This window comes from Protopterus annectens, chromosome 14.part0 (assembly GCF_019279795.1).
Source record: "Protopterus annectens isolate FY-2018-M chromosome 14.part0, PAN1.0, whole genome shotgun sequence".
Lineage (NCBI taxonomy): Eukaryota > Metazoa > Chordata > Ceratodontiformes > Protopteridae > Protopterus > Protopterus annectens.
The window spans coordinates 118,892,612-118,913,164 of NC_056748.1; the positions used below are offsets into that span (position 1 = coordinate 118,892,612).

Below are 20,553 nucleotides of genomic sequence, written 5' to 3' on the forward strand. Positions count from 1 at the left end.
AATCAGATGTTAAAGTGCCAACAGCAATTCATTCATTCAATGCAATTATACAATGTCTAATAACCCACAAAATTGTACTAAATAATGTAAAAACATGTGTTTAAATTACAACTCATAATAAAGCATGTATGACTGTTTTATAAAGCTACAAACAAGCTTTAAAAACTTAAAAACAGTCTTAAAAAATTCTTTTTATGTCTAAAAAATCTATTAAGAACTATTGGTTTCTAAGACCTCTGTTGATCATATGAAAAGTTAACCAAGTTGGTCATTTTGAATTTTTTGTTCCTGTTGAGCCTTGGATACATCATTTTGCCATTTTTATGTTGGCCAACTATGACCGTTCAATGATATTTTTGCAATCATATGGCCTTTTGATGATATGCTTACTATGAATGGCTGTTCGAGGAATGTGCTATTTGATTGGTAAACATAGACTCCTATCTCCAAGGATAATGAGTACTGTGGACAAAAGAAACTCCAACATTCCCAGATGGCAGAACAGTGGTCCCATTTGAGCAGAATGCCCAGTGATCAGCAGCCGCACAAAGGAATACTTATTAAAACAATGGATACTCCAAAGGCTCAAAAACTCCAGGGAAGATGAAAGGAGATCATACAAACAAGACAACATTGAAGGTTGGCAAAGGCATAATGGCATAACATAAGTACTGGACAAGCACAAGCATGAGGACTAACAACACAGAAACACCAACAGTTTTGACAGTCATCCTGCCACCATTTTGCTTGTCACAACAGTTCTTCTACTTTAAAATGGCATGTATCGAGTCAAGTGAGACCATTTATGATCAGATTTACTTGAACAGTTATGACTAGATGAGCATTAAGCATTCTCAATGGCTTGGGAGGACATTGAGCCACTTGGTTAATCATGTGGATATGTGTCATATCTTAATAGCAGGACACAACAAAACAAGATTTCTATTATACTGAAATGATAGTTTAACTAGACTGATGCATAGATATTATGTAAGTTCATAACTGAGAGGATAAAAATAATACAGAACTGCAAAATAAACTAGCTATGCATCTGAAATCATTGATACACATTGTAATATAATAATGAAATGCTGAAGTTAGCTGGTCTGTAAAAATGAATTTGAATAATGCTATTGGAAATATTCTTTCAAAATGGGTAGATGTGTTGAAAGTGCAGCTAAGAAATCAATTGGCATTTGATCAGTATTAAAATCTGGCAAAGTGATTGCAATTCAAAGGTTTAAATGTTGTGTTTTATTTTTGGAGATGGAATGTGACATATAATGAAGAACAGTAGTTCAGCACATATATAACAAGTCTAATGTCTTAATTATCTTAACTATGAAAACAATTATAAATGCATTTCATGTATATATGAACAACTTATTCTCATAGCAATACGTCACTGCATTTTTTTCTAGTTCTGTTGCATCAGATACTTTTTAGTCAAGAATAAATTAGAATAAAGCAGGTTAAATATGCTTTTAAAATGACTGCAAATGTCATACTAGAAAGACCATTTTTAAAAATTAATAAAAATAATTGCACTTACTACCTATGCAAATACATACCGATATCTATACTGTAATCTGAAGTGTTATGGGTATCCAGCTGAAAAGAAAAACAAACAATTAGATTGAAGTTCTATACAAATTTGCAAACACATTGTTACACTTCTATGTAGTAATGTCCAATGTGGAACTTTTTTCCTGCTCTTGGACAATTACAGAATTATTGATTACTGCAATGTGAGTTATTTATTTATCAAACATTTCATATCCAGGTGAATAGGGTAGCTCCAGGATCTGTTTTAGCTTTAATCTTTCCAGCAGGAATTATTTTTCAGTAGTTACTTTCTACACTATTTTGCATAACACTTTAGGAAGGAACCATCTGCATGTAAAACAAACTTAGATTTTATCTGCTCCTTCTTTTCAAACATTGTTGAATTGTATGCAACTTCCACTGCCAGCTCCTTGATCACAAGTGTGAACAGGTCTGGGGATAGTGGACTCCCTTTTCTGGTCCCCATCTCTGTCCTTGTCTCCTCAGATAATCCTTTATTTATGAGCATTTCAGTTTCTGGCTCTTGACATATGGCCTGTATCCATCATATGAACATTTTCCTACCAGGCTTTTCTGCAAAGTCCTCTATAGAAATTCTCACCTCACCAAATCAAAGGCATATTGCAGGTCAAGGAGCACAATCCCATATTTCCCTTCCTGATTCTTTTCTTCATGTGTATAAATTCCAGCAGATTTCACCAGTTTTTTTCTGCCTTCCTTCCTTCCTTCCCTTCATGAGGTTATTTAGCCCTGCTTTTATTATTTTTGGTATAATTCATCCAGTCATCCTGACAATACCTTTGCCAAAATCATGATATCTACCATAATCAAAGGGATAGGCCTAAAATGTCCTACTTCCTTCCTTTCCTCCTTCCCCTTGAGGGGTTATCCTGTGTCCCCTCATACTTTACATGTTTTGTCCAAGTCCTGTGTTCTTCTGTATTCCTCCTCTGGGACCTTCCCCATTTCCTACCCACCCCATTTGTGGAACTCTAGAGGAAATCCATCTGGCCCCCTATCTTCCTCTGTTTCATCTTGTATACAACTTTCCTTGTCTCAATCCTTGTCACCTCTGTATTCAGCTTGTCTCTTTGTTTGTCCTCCAACATATACCCATCTAAATTCTTTCCCATGTTCCATTTTGAGACTTCTGTCCCTTCCTGTTGTTTATAAATAACCCTGTAATACTCCTTAAGTTGTTCCTTGATTAGGTTGTCTTTTTCTAAATAATTTTCTAAATATTCTCCATCTCCTCTCCTTATCCTCTCTTTCTCTGAGTGTGAATTATTGTTTCTCTTGGCTAGCTGATTCCCCCGTGCCTCTCCCACAATCCAGTAGTTGTCACTCCACTACTACTGTTGATTTTCTTGCTTCATAATGTTTGGTCTCCAATTCCATTTTCATTTACATTTATTTCTGATCCATAGTGCTTCCCTACTGCTTTCATTTCATCCAGCTTCCTTCTCTTCTACCTGTAACTATATCTCCAGCTCCTCAACTGCGCTTCCTTCTTTCTTTTTGCATTCATCAGTTTTCCCCTGACACTGACCTTGAGCCTACCCCATCAGTGTTCTTCCAGTTTGTCCATGTCTTTCATATTGTACTGTACTGACTCATTTGTTAGTCCCTGCAGTGTTTCTTTATCCTCTACCTTCTTCCATTTATAGCAAGCCCACCTGTACCTCTCTTCATTGTTTTGTGTTCCTTTACACTTACCTTAAGTCTCAATGCTACATGACCTAATTTGTGTGTTGCATGTATTTGGATCTCTTTTATTATTTCTATTGTATTTTCTTTCCCTAAGAAGCTGTCTAACCTATTTGCCTGTAGCAGAATGTTCCTTGTGAATGTATATTCCATCTAATTTGGATACGTTTCCTTCCATATGTCCAGCAATCCTCTCTATTTCATTCTGTTGGCTCACTCTTGTCTCATCTTTTTTGTTATACTCCTTCCTTCTTTGCATACAGACTCTCTTTTTCCAGTTTTATGGTGACATCATAGTCCCCACCCCAGTTATATCTATTCCATCTATTGTTGTCTGCGCCCAGTTAACAAAAACATATTTCTTCATCCATGTTTGGTATTTGGTGCATATATGCTTCCTATAGTCCAGAGTGTACCTTCCACCCTTCCCTACCAGATGATGCATCTACTTATGCCACATTTTGCCACTGTCTCTGGGGATATCTGAAGCTTTCTATAAATTACAATTGCTAGTCCCCTATTTCTTCCCTCTACCTTGATGTCCATGTCTCTCTTTAGGTAGTAGCATATTCTCTCCATCACTGATTTTCAGCTTTGTTTCTTGCAATAGAACAATGTCTCCTCATCAACTTTAACTGTTCTTGTATTATCCTACTGATAAAATTGGATGACCCTCTAATGTTCACAAAATTAACTGTATTTCCTAGTTATTTTCTCTACCCTCCCTGCTTTCCCAGTTGCTGCCATCTGGTATAACCCTTTATGTATGCACTCTGCACATTAAGCCTTGACCTCAATGGTAGCCTACTATGCACAGACCCCTCCTCCCCATCCCTGGCCTCTGATCCTCTGCTTTTTGTCTCTTGCATGCACAAGGGTTTGACTGGGACATGGGGCTTTTAAGACATTCTCTTGTTCCCTTCCAGTGTTCCCCATACTAATACATTGCATGCCGACTCAGTACTGATGCCACAAACATTTTATATTGCAACATTCTCCTTCAGGGTCTACCTTCCCCACTGTTACTCATGACTCCGGTGTACTAGTCAGTGTTCCCCATACTAATACATTGCATGCTGACTCAGTACTGATGCCACAAACATTTTATATTGCAACATTCTCCTTCAGGGTCTACCTTCCCCACTGTTGCTCATGACTCCGGTGTACTAGTCAGTGTTCCCCATACTAATACATTGCATGCCGACTCAGTACTGATGCCACAAACGTTTTATATTACAGCTTTCTCCTTCAGGGTCTACCCTCCCCACTGTTACTCATGACTCTGGTGTACTAGTCAGCGTTCCTCATACTAATACATTGCATGCCGACTCAGTACTGATGCCACAAACATTTTATATTGCAACATTCTCCTTCAGGGTCTACCTTCCCCACTGTTACTCATGACTCCGGTGTACTAGTCAGTGTTCCCCATACTAATACATTGCATGCCGACTCAGTACTGATGCCACAAACTTTTTATATTGCAGCTTTCTCCTTCAGGGTCTACCCTCCCCACTGTTACTCATGACTCTGGTGTACTAGTCAGCGTTCCTCATACTAATACATTGCATGCCAACTCAGTACTGATGCCACAAACATTTTATATTGCAGCATTCTCCTTCAGGGTCTACCTTCCCCACTGTTACTCATGACTCTGGTGTACTAGTCAGCGTTCCTCATACTAATACATTGCATGCCAACTCAGTACTGATGCCACAAACATTTTATATTGCAGCATTCTCCTTCAGGGTCTACCTTCCCCACTGTTACTCATGACACTGGTGTACTAGTCAGTGTTCCTCATACTAATACATTGCATGCCAACTCAGTACTGATGCCACAAACATTTTATATTGCAGCATTCTCCTTCAGGGTCTACCTTCCCCACTATTACTTATGACTCTGGTGCAGTAGTTTTGTTTATGTAAACATTTGTTTTTTTTTTAAATAAACAACAGGAAAAGGAACCAACTATATTGTCAACAACAAAACCAATGAGTGAGTCCCAGCTCTACTTTCAAAATCTGGATAAATTTATTAATAAACTTCGCTATATTTACAATGTTAATTTTCAATCTCTCTAGTTTTTCCACTAATGTTAACAGTTCTACTGTGGAAATATTTAATAGTGATGTAGAGAGTGACGAGAGTTTTTACTCTTGTACATCAGATAATGAGGATATAATTAATGCATACAGCACTTTTAATACAAGTAGGTTAAAATCTAATAGCTCTTTTTTACCTCCATATAAAAATGCATTATTACAGAAATTTGAATGTGTATTAAACTTAATGGTGGAAAAAGAACTAGAATGTTTTTTGAAACAGATACATCACTATAATTTGACCAAAATAGAGTGGAATAAATTACGAGCACTTAGTAAAAATGAGAATATAGTTTTTAAGCCCTCAGATAAAGGGGGAAAATTGGTTATATTAAATGCTTGTGATTATCATGAGATGTGTATGAAACATGTTGGCAATAAAGATGTATATCTTGAAACCGATATAATACACATAAAGAAAGCAGAGATTGACTTTATGAATTTATTACAGAAAGGAATTAGGTTACATTATTTTACAAAGTCTGATGTTGACCAAAAATAATTATTAAAAATACACAAATGGCAAGATTTTTTTGTCTGCCGAAGGTACACAAAAATTTAGATAGCCCTCCCGGCCGTCCAATTGTGTCAGCCCATGGCTGTTTCATATATAACATGTGTATTTTATTACATGAAATATTAATTAATAAAGTTTTGACATTACCTTCCTATATTAAAGACTCTTACGACTTCCTTCAAAATATTAAAAACATATGTTGGGAGGAAGGAATGTACTTTATTACTGCTGACGTAGAGAGTCTATATACAAATATCTCCCATTTCTGGGGATTAGAAGCTATCAAGTTCTTTTTGAGTGATTGTCCTAAAACCCACTACATATTAGAAATGGTAGAATTTTGTTTAAAAAATAATGTTTTTGAATTTAATGGTAAATTATATAAGCAATTAACCGGAACAGCGATGGGAGCAGCATTCGCTCCAGCTTATGCTAATCTATTTATGGGGATGTTTGAAAATGAATTTTTATATAGATTACATTTTTTTAATACACATGTTATAAAATACTATAGATTTATTGATGACCTTATTTTTATTTGTAAAGATGGTTATGAAATTTCTGATCAATTTATACATAAATTAAATACTAATCAATATGGTATAAAATTTGGTGATGTACAGATAGGTTCTGAAATTAATTTCCTGGATATTTCTCTTAAAGGTGTGAATAACCAGTTTATACACACCAGTATACATAGAAATTAGTTGGAAAATGTGTGGGAGTAGCTGTCATCCGATACATACTTTAAAAAGCATTCCCTTTGGAGAGTTTACTAGAATAAAAAGACTGAATTCTGATGTTAATTTAGCTTTTGATGAATCTCTGAGAACGGCCAAGTTATTTATTAATAGGGGTTATGATGTCACTGCAGTTAAAAATAGTATTATAAAAGTGTTTAAAGAGAGTTTTCATATAAAAATAAATGATGGAGAATGTAATAAACACAGATATAATAAATATACAGCAAATGAAGAAAAAATATTTTTTGTGACAAAATATACAAATTTCTCTAATATTATGAATGAATTAATTAGACAATATTGGAATGTTATTAAGAATGAAGTTGATTCCTTAAAAAATACTAAATTGATTGTTTCATACAAAAAAGCTAAAAGTATTAGGGACTTTTTAGTCCATAGTATCTTTAAACAACCTAAAATTCATTTAGTTAATAATATAAAAGAGTTGGGAACTTTTCCATGTGGCAGCTGTTCAGTGTGTAAATATATAGTAACTGAAGTAGAAAAAATTAATGGAAAAAATTTCACTGTTAGGGCCAAATATACATGTAGAAGTAAGGGATTAATTTATGTTATTTTTTGTACAAGTAATAAATATTACATTGGTGAAACAAAGAGAATGTTGGCAGACAGAATAAAAGAACATGTTAGAGATGTAAAGAATAAAAAACTAACTAGTCCCATTGCAGAACATTTTAATTTATGTCATGGTGGGGATATTAGTTGTATGAAAACAACAGTTTTAGAACATGTACCACTTCATTTTAATAATGTTGATTATCAGAAAAATGTACTAAGGCAGAAGGAATCTGTTCTAATCATGAAATATGGTACTTTGGTTCTGTATGGTTTAAATAGGGAATGTAATTGGCAAAGCCTTATTTAAGGCTATATCTTTAAATTTCTTAATTTTTTTATGTTTTAATTGAACAACAGTTTAATTGAATGTAATTAAATGTTTTACAAGTGTATATAAGTGGTTTTTTAGTGACTGTTAACTTTTTACTCTAAAAAGGCTGTTGGCCGAGGCGCTAGAGAGATTGAAAATTAACCTTGTAAATATAGTGAAGTTTATTAATAAATTTATCCAGATTTTGAAAGTAGAGCTGGGACTCACTCATTGGTTTTGTTGTTGACAATATAGTTGGTTCCTTTTCCTTTTGTTTATTTCAATATGACTAGTGAGTCCATGTGCTCCTTTCCGCGTATATTTAGAGAGTCTGGTATGGATATGTTTCAATGCAATGGTGACAATTCTGGTCATGTCAATGCTCTAACAAATAATGAAGTTGAACCTAGTTTGACGAAAATAATCCCTGAAGGTCCAGGAGGTTCTGGTCTGGGTGTTATGAAAAAGTGGGAGGATTCAAGAATGAGGACTGCCATTAATCCTTTTGCTACGGTAGGCAAAAAAGTTACCGTACCTGATAATCCTGATGCACAGGATTTATGTACAAAATTGGAGAAGTTAATATTTAAAGAGACAGCGGTGTTTTACAATATTGGTAGCCTTGAAAGATACGCGGAACTAGACATCACACCGCATGGTTTAAGATCAGTTAAGAACCCTTCTACACCATTTGATCTCAATGATGAAACAGATCAAAAGTTTCATGAACGCTGGATAGCGGCTGCACATCGGTGTAGTGTTGAATGGGTTTCAATTTTAACTGAGAGAGATAACATTAAAAAAGATAAACTTGTAAATGAAATGAAACAAGTATGTGATCAGCTAGTGAGCTTAACCTCCAATACCACTTTGGAAAATTTCCTGGTGGGTATAAATACTAAATTAACCAACTATGAGAAAGATCTTATTGATCGTAAAAAATATAAGTTAACTAGAGATATCAGAGACTATGAACACAAGAGGGCGTTTGTGTTCACTAACAACCAGAGAATTAGAAAGAAGGCTGTTACGTTCCAGAGAGGAAATCCGGTGTCTGAAGCGTATAAAAGCAAAGGCTTCCTGTCTGGTGAAAATGGCGCGTCATCGTGGGAAGAAGATGATAGAGAGAACTTTCCTGAACTGCCAGGAGCCACGAATTCGGAAGGTTTCCAGAAGACATTCTCGAATTTCAATGGACAATATACGAACACCAGGAAAAGAGGCTGGAATAACTCAGAACGCCATAGAGACTCGGGCGATGGACATTTTAAAAGAGGTAGATGGGCTTGAATTTAATAATGAAATTGTAGTTAATAATTATGTAATTAATTTGTCCAATTATGTGTTGGATAGTGTTGAAATGGGTATTTTGGAAAAGGGGCTGAAATTTGTTCCTACTTGTTTTCCAAAAAAATATGAATTAAAAACGGAACTATTTCAACTATTTCGCAAAATGAATCTTAGAGAATATTTTTGTAGACATACCTCTAGTTTTTCCACTAATGTTAACAGTTCTACTGTGGAAATATTTAATAGTGATGTAGAGAGTGACGAGAGTTTTTACTCTTGTACATCAGATAATGAGGATATAATTAATGCATACAGCACTTTTAATACAAGTAGGTTAAAATCTAATTTACCTCCATATAAAAATGCATTAATACAGAAATTTGAATGTGTATTAAACTTAATGGTGGAAAAAGAACTAGAATGTTTTTTGAAACAGATACATCACTATAATTTGACCAAAATAGAGTGGAATAAATTACGAGCACTTAGTAAAAATGAGAATATAGTTTTTAAGCCCTCAGATAAAGGGGGAAAATTGGTTATATTAAATGCTTGTGATTATTATGAGATGTGTATGAAACATCTTGGCAATAAAGATGTATATCTTGAGACCGATATAATACACATAAAGAAAGCAGAGATTGACTTTATGAATTTATTACAGAAAGGAATTAGGTTACATTATTTTACAAAGTCTGATGTTGACCAAAAAATAATTATTAAAAATACACAAATGGCAAGATTTTTTTGTCTGCCGAAGGTACACAAAAATTTAGATAGCCCTCCCGGCCGTCCAATTGTGTCAGCCCATGGCTGTTTCATATATAACATGTGTATTTTATTACATGAAATATTAATTAATAAAGTTTTGACATTACCTTCCTATATTAAAGACTCTTACGACTTCCTTCAAAATACTCAAAGCATGTCACAAGTGGTGTACCACAGGGCTCAGTCCTGGGCCCACTCTTGTTTGGCATCTACTTTTCCGAAGTACAAGCAAACACAGGAGGGTTATGGCTGACAAAGTTTGCAGATGACTGCAAACTGGGTGCCATAGTAGAAAACACATCTGACACAGATATCCTTCAGAAGGGTCTCACAGAAATGGATAACTGGTGCCAGAGCCATGGCCTAAAGTTAAATGCCAAAAAATGCATAGTCATACCCTTCGGAAAAAACAAGGTTACCCCTAGCTACCAAATAGGTGGCAATCCACTGAGCACAGAAGAAGTTATCAGGGACCTGGGGACCCAGGTTGATAGTAGTCTGTCATTCGACACCCATGTAGCTAAAGTAGTTAGGAAGACCTTCTACATTGCCCACCTTATCATGAAGGGATTCTCATCTAGATCAAGGGAGGTCATAGTCTCCCTATACTCATCACTCATCAGACCAATGATTGAGTACAATGCCCCATTCGAATGTATCTGACCCGACACTTGCAGCAGCTAGAGAGGCCACAAAAGTTCCTCACCAAAAGGATAAAGGGTCTCAAACATCTGTCCTATGCTGCCCGACTGAAAGAACTCCAGCTCTATTCAGTCGCCACGCTTGCTCAGAGGTGACCTTTGCCTAACATACAAGGCCATGTCAAACCCAGATTTGATGAATATGCTTCACCTCAAAAATCTAGATCTGTCAGAGTCACAAGGGCGGAGACTTAAACCTCGACACGGCTATTAATAGGACGTGCTGGAGGGATAGATTCATCACCCAAAGACTCCCTATGCTGTGGAATAAAATCCCGGTATATGTGAGGCAGAGCACCTCGCTGGCCTTGTTCAAGATAAATCTTGACCAATGGATGGGAGATCGCAGATATACCCCAGGGATTACCTCAGTGTCACTGCTCAACAGAGGCACAGCAAAATAATGGGTATAATTCCCCATACTAAAGGGGTGGCGTAAGCCACAAAACTATGGGCTAGGCTTGTAAATGCCCTCGGGCAGATAGCCTAGTATGAACCTATGAACCTATGAACCTATTAAAAACATATGTTGGGAGGAAGGAATGTACTTTATTACTGCTGACGTAGAGAGTCTATATACAAATATCTCCCATTTCTGGGGATTAGAAGCTATCAAGTTCTTTTAGAGTGATTGTCCTAAAACCCACTACGTATTAGAAATGGTAGAATTTTGTTTAAAAAATAATGTTTTTGAATTTAATGGTAAATTATATAAGCAATTAACCGGAACAGCGATGGGAGCAGCATTCGCTCCAGCTTATGCTAATCTATTTATGGGGATGTTTGAAAATGAATTTTTATATAGATTGCATTTTTTTAATACACATGTTATAAAATACTATAGATTTATTGATGACCTTATTTTTATTTGTAAAGATGGTTATGAAATTTCTGATCAATTTATACATAAATTAAATACTAATCAATATGGTATAAAATTTGGTGATGTACAGATAGGTTCTGAAATTAATTTCCTGGATATTTCTCTTAAAGGTGTGAATAACCAGTTTATACACACCAGTATACATAGAAAATTTGATGAAATTAGTTGGAAAATGTGTGGGAGTAGCTGTCATCCGATACATACTTTAAAAAGCATTCCCTTTGGAGAGTTTACTAGAATAAAAAGACTGAATTCTGATGTTAATTTAGCTTTTGATGAATCTCTGAGAATGGCCAAGTTATTTATTAATAGGGGTTATGATGTCACTGCAGTTAAAATAGTATTATAAAAGTGTTTAAAGAGAGTTTTCATATAAAAATAAATGATGGAGAATATAATAAACACAGATATAATAAATATACAGCAAATGAAGAAAAAATATTTTTTGTGACAAAATATACACATTTCTCTAATATTATGAATGAATTAATTAGACAATATTGGAATGTTATTAAGAATGAAGTTGATTCCTTAAAAAATACTAAATTGATTGTTTCATACAAAAAAGCTAAAAGTATTAGGGACTTTTTAGTCCATAGTATCTTTAAACAACCTAAAATTCATTTAGTTAATAATATAAAAGAGTTGGGAACTTTTCCATGTGGCAGCTGTTCAGTGTGTAAATATATAGTAACTGAAGTAGAAAAAATTAATGGAAAAAATTTCACTGTTAGGGCCAAATATACATGTAGAAGTAAGGGATTAATTTATGTTATTTTTTGTACATGTAATAAATATTACATTGGTGAAACAAAGAGAATGTTGGCAGACAGAATAAAAGAACATGTTAGAGATGTAAAGAATAAAAAACTAACTAGTCCCATTGCAGAACATTTTAATTTATGTCATGGTGGGGACATTAGTTGTATGAAAACAACAGTTTTAGAACATGTACCACTTCATTTTAATAATGTTGATTATCAGAAAAATGTACTAAGACAGAAGGAATCTGTTCTAATCATGAAATATGGTACTTTGGTTCCGTATGGTTTAAATAGGGAATGTAATTGGCAAAGCCTTATTTAAGGCTATATCTTTAAATTTCTTAATTTTTTTATGTTTTAATTGAACAACAGTTTAATTGAATGTAATTAAATGTTTTACAAGTGTATATAAGTGGTTTTTTAGTGACTGTTAACTTTTTACTCTAAAAAGGCTGTTGGCCGAGGCGCTAGAGAGATTGAAAATTAACCTTGTAAATATAGTGAAGTTTATTAATAAATTTATCCAGATTTTGAAAGTAGAGCTGGGACTCACTCATTGGTTTTGTTGTTGACAATTTGTTTTTTTTTAGTTTTACAGATGTTTATTATGTTGTTTACACACCACTGTTCACTTATTCCACATTTACATTTGGGCAGACCTCTCAACTGTACAGATTTTTGCAGAATGTCCAGATTTTTGCTTTATATTTCTGGTCTATTTCTCATAAAATTTTGGTTTTCTAGCAAATCATTGGCAAATTATTGAAGTTTGAAGTCAACAAATAATGACAAACATTTCAGTTTCGGACTTCATACACTTCAGAAAACTCATTCTGATGCAAAACCTGTTAGTCTATCAACCCCCCCCCCCATTATTTATGACTTTGTCCAGATTTTCTGCTCTAAGAGGTTAAGAGGTATGCCTTTGGCTTGTTTTTTAATATCCTCTTTATTCTCTACATACATTCCTTCTCATGTCCCTCCAGTTGTTACAGCAGTAATAACTAAGTATTGTTTCTAAGGTTTAGTCATCAAACATTTGTTTAATGCAGTTTATTGCACAACAATAAGTACTTATGAAAAATATATTGCTTAACTTAAAGGCTTGCTTTTTCCCCCTTGACTACATTACCCATAATTTTCCTGGGAATTTATTTAGTTCTTATTGTTTTTAAGCTTCTGATTTTATGTTCCTTCAGGGTGCGTTTTGCAAGTTAAGCATCTGTCTTATTTAATACATCCTTCCTGCTCCATCGACAACAACCTGTCTATCATTGATTATTCTTTCTTTCTTTTTCTGATCACTTTCAGTCCTTCAGTGGACATGCCCTCTATCGTTTTGATTCTGCTATCCATCATAAATGCTTCCATTCAACTGTTTAGTCCTTCCTTTGTCCAGGAGTTCACTTCTGAGTCATCTGAGCCATCCGATGAACCATCCTCCCATCTCCTTAGAGCTGTCCTTTGACCATCTCTGTTTCTTCTTCTTTTTCTGTTTTTGTGCTAAATTCTCATTCCTGTAACCTTTTGATGTATCTCTTCCAGTTTATTGCCTTCCACTATCTTGTCTCTTTTTTCATCTCTTTATGCTTGTTATTGTGATTTGTTTGTTTCCTGCTCATGTCTTTCACTGGCATGGGACCCCCTTGTATTTCTTGACCTGGTCTTCTTCCCTGTAGCTATTTCAGAATCGGACACTGACTTTCCTTTCAGTGTCTCTGTCACCCTTCTTACATCTATGGTTGCTCCCCCAGTCCATGCCTGGGAGAAGATACAGACTTTCAAATCTTGGGGTGTTTAACTGTCAGTGATACCCTTGTTTAAACTTTTAAATATCCTCCATATTGTATACCCTGAACATTCTCCTTCCTGCTGTACTTCCAGAATTGCTGAATAATTCAATGATGCAGCTGTTTCATTCATTCTTTTTTTTTTTTTTTCAATAATCCGTCTTTTATTTTTTTTCAATTACATAACTACACACTATAAATATATACAATATATACATGATTGCTTCCAAGAGTTACATAAACATATATATTAATACAAATTATTAAAAAGGAGATACAACATGAAAAAGTCAACAGTCTGTATTATTGTTACAACCTATGCCTAATCTAAGATTGAATCTGTCTTATAAATACATGTCCTGAGTAATAGTGGATAAGAACCTCTAGGCCAACACTATATTAAAGATTTGCTCCCATATTTTTATATTATTTATGCTTTTCTTATGATCATTGATTAACAATTTATGCGCTAATATGTGTCTTATTGCTAATGTTCTAAAATTTTCCCAGGATGTCTGAGTCGGATTCAACCAGTTTGAAGCTATGTATAGTTTCATTAATAAACAGATATTCATGATTATGATCCTTTTTGATTTATCTAAGTTATCTGGAGGAATATGTAGGATCATAAATTCCCAAGAGAGTGTTGAGTGTTGGTATCCCATTTTCTGTAATTGAAGTTTTAACGAATTCCAAAGTTTAAAAATGCATTTGCAACTCCAAAACATGTGAAACAGGTCAGCAGTCTGGTCTGTGCAATATGGGCATTTAGGCGAGTTCTTTGAGTCAAATTTATGAAGAGTAAGACGGGTATAGTAGGCATTGTTAAATATCATCAGTTGTGTGAATAGTAATTTTTGGAGGGACACTGACTTTAATGTTAGATTAAATGCTTCCAAGATCTTGCTGTCATCAACTAATATTAATTTTCCCTCCAGTAATTCGATAAGAGAATATGTTTATTATATTTCATCTCTTTTATCAGTTTATATGAGATAGCTATATATTTTTTATCTTGTATCAGAGCTTTCCACAGATTACGACATATATTTAATTTCTCTTCTTTAAAATCAAAGTTATTAAAATAATTTATGGCCAGATCTTTTAGTTGTCTCATGATAATTAGATGGGAAATAGGAAGACTTTTCTCTTTTAAAATATCGTGAACTGATACCCCAAGAAAGGGGTAGAGATCCAATATGATTAAATCCTTTATTAGAGGGAATTTCTGTAAGTCTATCAATTTATTCCCAATTACTAAATTTGGGTTCTTGTGGAATGGTTGAAACACCATCATATATTTTAGTAGGTTTAATGAAGCAAAAAGATTTTGAATTGAAGTTACATAGCTTTTAATATGTTCCATTAAGTCATATTTACTGAGTGTTCCTCTATTCAGAAAGGGTAAAGCTTTACAGTTAATTCCCACTCTAGTTACATGTCTATAGGTTAAGACCAGCCATTTTGGCGCCCATTTCAGACTGCCTCTATCAAAGTAAATCGCCCTTAAAATTCTGTTGGCATTAATTACCAAGTAATAAGTTTCAAAATCCGGTAAGTCTAGACCTCCCCTATTCTTTGGAGCCATCAGTTTCTCATATGTTATCCTCGTTTTCCTAGGTTCCCAAAGAAATCTCTCTAGTCCTATATGAAGCTGTTTAAAAAATTTCCTCGTGATTCTAAGTTGTGTAGCTCTAAGTATATATAATATTCTGGGAAGAACATTCATTTTAATAATTGCAGTTCTTGCCATCATTGGTAGTTTCAGTTTACTCCATCTTTTCAAGTCCAATGTTATCCGATCCCAAGTTGACTTAACATTATTTATAAAAAAATCTCTATTATCAGTTGAGAATACAATACCCAGATATTTTGTTTTTTCTTCCGTCATTACCTGTCCTATCAGTGGTAACAATGAAAAGGGTATAGGTGTCTTTAATTGGAATATTTTGGATTTCTTAAAATTCAGTTTATGATTAGAGATTTTCTCGAAGTCTTCTATTGCATTTGATAATTTCTCGGTATCTGCCACTGGTGTGGTACAGTATATGTTTAAATCATCTGCAAAAGCAGCCATATTTATTTTCATACCATATAATGTTGGGAGATTGTAAAAAACATTTTGTTTAAGATGTAAAAATAATGGTTCCAAATAAAGATTAAATAAAATAGGAGATAATGGGCACCCTTGTCGGGTACCATTTTTAATTTGTATTCTTTTAGAGCATTCTTGATTGATACATACATTTGTATATGCGTTATTATATATTTTCCTTAATGTTAAAATGAAATCCGGAGGTATATTAAAGTATGATAACATATCAAATAGGTATAGCAAGTTAACTCTGTCAAATGCTTTCTGTGCGTCAATTATAAGTGCATAAATATTGAGATTTTTGTGCTTGGCGTATGAAATTAATGTATGAAGCGTTAATGTATTGTCAGTGGTCTGTCTCCCATCCATGAACCCCGCCTGTTCCTCTGATATTATTAAATTCGTGACCTTTTTCAGTCTATTTGCCAGGATGGATGTCATAATTTTCATGTCTATGTTCAAGAGTGAAATGGATCTGTAATTATCTGGGTTTTTAGAGTCACTTTTTTCTTTTGGTATCAAAATTGTCTTAGAAGCATTAAAGTGGGGATCATTCATTTTATTTTGAATTATGTAATTAAATGTCTGTGAAAGTATTTTGCTCAGAATCTCACTAAAAGTTTTGTAAAATTCTGAGGTCAATCCATCCGGGCCTGGGGCTTTATGTGGTTTCAGCTTCTTAATTATCTCTGTTACCTCCTTCGCCAAAATTGGTTTAATTAAATCCGTATGGGACTCATTATCAATACTCGGGAATGTGATCTTTTGCAAAAAATCCTTCCTAACTTTATCTGGTAAAAGTGTCTGCTGATCACCATATACCTGATTAAATATTGTTTCAAAAGTATTCATAATATCTGCCTTATTAGTATATGTTCTATTATTATAGTTTATTTCTGATATTAATAGTGTTGATTTAGCTTGGTTAATAATGCGTGCTAATGCTTTTGAGGGAGTCTGAATATGATTTGCGTATTTCACTAAATTTCTCTGTTCATAAAATGACAGTTTACTATTATGTAATAAAAACAATTCTTTTTGACACTTTAATAAGTCTATTTCTGTTTGTTTATTGTAGTTCCTCATTAGCTCCTGGTCTAGTAACTTAATTTTGGTTTCCAATTCTTGTAGTTCCTTATTTTGCATTTTTTTATAGTAAGTAGCTTTCTGAAGAAAAATCCCTCTTATTTGGGCTTTGGTTGTAGCCCATTCTATATCAACAGGGTGGCTGTTTTTAAGGAGGTTATGAAGTAACTGTTTAAGTGTCTCTTTAACTTCTTTCAATATGTCTTCTTTCCTCAGTAAATATGGATTTAGAGACCAATTGTATCCTCGAAGTCTCCTATTACTCATATTATTATTGTTTAGTGTTAGTGTGATCTTTGAGTGGTCCGATAATTGTCGGGCTTGGGTGGAAACACATGGGTCAACAGATATCAATACTTCTGAAATCAAAAAAAAGTCAATTCTCGACCACATTTTATGGCAGCTTGAGTAAAAAGTAAAATTCTCTGCTTTCTTTTGTATGTGTGTATGTATAAATGGGTCATATAATTTAAAATCAGTTTTAAATTCCTTCAATGCTATCATTGCCTGTTTATTAAAAGCTTTAGATGAACCGAACTTATCCAACCTGGGATCTTGATATGAATTCCAATCACCTCCCATTAATATATAACAGTTGTTATATTGTTGTAAAATGGAGTAAAGTGAAGTTATAAAATGGTGCTGATTAGTGGAGGGGGCATATATATTCATGAGTAATATGGGTTTATCATAGAACTTGGATATCAGAACCACTAAACACCACCGTCCCCCTTTATCTATTTTGACATCTAAAATTTTTTTCTTGGTATCGGTTTTTAATTATAATTGCCACCCCTGCACTGTTCGTTGTCCCTTCCGCCACCACTATCTCCCTAATCCATTTCTTATTCTTCAGTATATCCCACTGATCATTAGTCAAATGCATTTCCTGTAATGAAATAAAGTCTGTTTTTGATTGGAAAAACAAGTGTAAAAATAGCTTCCTTTTTTCATGTTCTGGAGTCCTTTAACATTCCAAGATTCTATTATCCACATCTGAAGTTTTTTCAAAAATGTATTCCTATTCCTACTATTGAGAGACAACCTTAGATTACAGTATGTTAACATATCATAGATTATTTGGAAGCAAATCTGACATCCCATCCCTACCCAGTGCCTATCCACTATTCCTCTGGACCAGGATGTACATAGGTTTTTCACATCCTTTGAATATCTCTGGTTATCTAAATTTCTAACTCTACAAATTAACACAAAAACCTTATGCAAAAAACCTACAACCACTATCTCTAAATCTACAAAGCTTAATCCAAACATTCCCTAATAAAGACTACTAACTATCTAACTACATCTCTGGACATATTTAATATAGTCAAACACATTTACTAATTGTTGTATGAAATCCAGTTTAACTAATAGCTCACAATATTGATAATCAGCAATGACAATAATACATTTTAACTTCTTGTCATATACAATATTAATTATTAATTCACAGAGAAAGCAAACAGTTGTTAAACATTGCAAGACAGTCCTAAGGTTATTTTTGTTTAAATGTCCTAACTGTTTTAGGTAGCTGTCCTCCTCCAAAGGTAACAGTCTGCTAAAACTTGGAAAATACTATAAGTAACAATAAAAACTGTACTACACAAAGCATTTGACTAAATAATTGCATCCCTATAAAATACATTTAAAAATACTAAAGAGAAGTAAAACCTAAATGTGACATTTTAAACATTTCAAGTTCACAGTCTTTCATACCATTTATTATACTAACACCATCCTGTTATTCTATTGAACAGAGCATACACATACATTGTCCTAATTAAAAGTGAAAAAACCTATCTAAGAAAAAAGAAATAAAGACATAATTACCAAATTCTATCACTATACAATGCAATACCCTTCTATTTTAACCAACCCATTACAATAGTATTTCCTACCTGTACAGCTGTACATTTCCTTATACCACACTGAATCCATTTACCCTCCAAATAAGTCCAGGAAGCTTCGTTTTTAGATCCAAACAGTTTCTACAGCTTCCCTATAGTCCTTCCTGCTTGATGAGCTTGTTTTCTTCATTTCGATTTCGCGACGAGGAAACCAATTCGCGGACGGACCTCCTGGATGCGCTACGTTGAAATCAGTCCCCCTGCATCCTCCAAAGGACTTCCTGTTACCTCGTGGCTTGTTTATCCTCATTGAAGCCATAAATCTTCGGAAAAGCCTCGTGGACATGCTGGAACTTCAAGATAAGGATGTAATCAAGTGTTTCTCAGGGCCTGGTAAAAAGAAAAGAACAAACAAAGAGTTATAAAGCCTCGGATCATCGTAATTATGGAGTCCCAGTCTGTCTGATGCTGAAAGAAAGCCTGGATGCTTTGATCAAACTTCTGAAGGTGGGAGTGTTTTGAAAAGCTTCAAAAAGGTAGGTTTTGCTTCTTTTTTATTGTTTATTGAATATTTAGTACCATCCACTGTGAAAATTAAAGTATTGGGATACTTCATTGAAATCTGATGTTTTTTTCAATCAAAAACTTGCAGTATGGAGCTAGCATTTGCCTAGATTGCCTTATTTGTATTGGTAAGTCCTGTGTCATGGAAATTTTGTTATTTTGCCACATGATAACTCCACCATTCTTTTTAATAGTTAGGAGTATTTTGCTAGCATCTTGGTAATTCAGTATTTTGATATAGACTGGTCTAGGTGCATTTGAAGCAAATGATTCTCTGATAGCTCTATGTGCTCTTTCTATAACAATCTGTTTAACACTATCAGAGTCCTTAAACAGTGCTTCAAGTATTTGCATTATGGTAGCATTCAGATCATTGTATTGAATTGTTTCTGGGATTCCTCTAATTATTATATTATTCCGTCTGGATCTTGCTTCCAGGTCTAAAATTTTATTTTGCATGGTTTGAATGTCTGCATCATGAGAGTCTGTTTTTTTCATAAGCATTATTATTTTATCCTCACTTTCAGCAATTCTGGTTTCGGATTTATCCATCCTTTCCAAAATTTGATTACATGTGGCACTAAACGTAAGCATTTGAGTTGATAAATCTTTTAAGGCTTCTTGAATAGGTAACAATGCAGATTTAATTTCCTCCATGCTGACCGGTTGGTGTGGTATATTTGTTATTCCGGTTTTTGCAGTCTCGCTTTGTGTAACTGTTTTCTGTCTTTTAAAAATAGCTTCTTTTTCCGGAGATTGCAAGGCTGATAGTTTAGTTTTAGAAGTTGGGATTTCCATAGTTTTGTCTTCTTTTGACATTTTGATACACTGTAAACGTATTTATACCAGGAGTAAGGTTTCAGCTGAGAGATATGTATTTCCTTTGTTTGTTGCTCTGTTCAGAGTCAGGCTGACCATCAATTCCAATCCTGCTGTTAGAAAATATTTTTACTTTCTTTTTTCTTCTCTGAAGCGAAGATAGATCTTAGTACTTTAGTTATTGCTGCCAATTAGCATATTAAATCTTGTGATATATCCACAGGGTTGATTTTTGTTTCTGAAATCTGGAGAGCTGTAGTTTTGCAGTATTTAAAGAACGGCGGCCATCTTTGAATCCTGTTTCATTCATTCTTAGTTCATTTAATTAGCCCAGCATAGTTCTCCTTCCTTTGCAGAGTGTTTCTCAGTAGTCCTTGATTAGCTTTATAAATATCCCTGCAGATGGAAGAACA

At 34.2% G+C, this 20,553-nt stretch overlaps 1 protein-coding gene across 1 annotated transcript in view; it reads right to left on the reverse strand.

Annotated features, from left to right (window-relative positions):
• The window catches only part of LOC122788883 (hyaluronan-binding protein 2-like), a 611,288-nt gene that overhangs the window by 540,026 nt on the left and 50,709 nt on the right, over positions 1-20,553 (reverse strand). Inside the window, exon 2 of the mRNA XM_044055827.1 lies at positions 1,572-1,611. Within this exon, the coding sequence (XP_043911762.1) occupies positions 1,572-1,611 (40 nt within the window). The remainder of the gene's footprint in view (positions 1-1,571; positions 1,612-20,553) is intronic.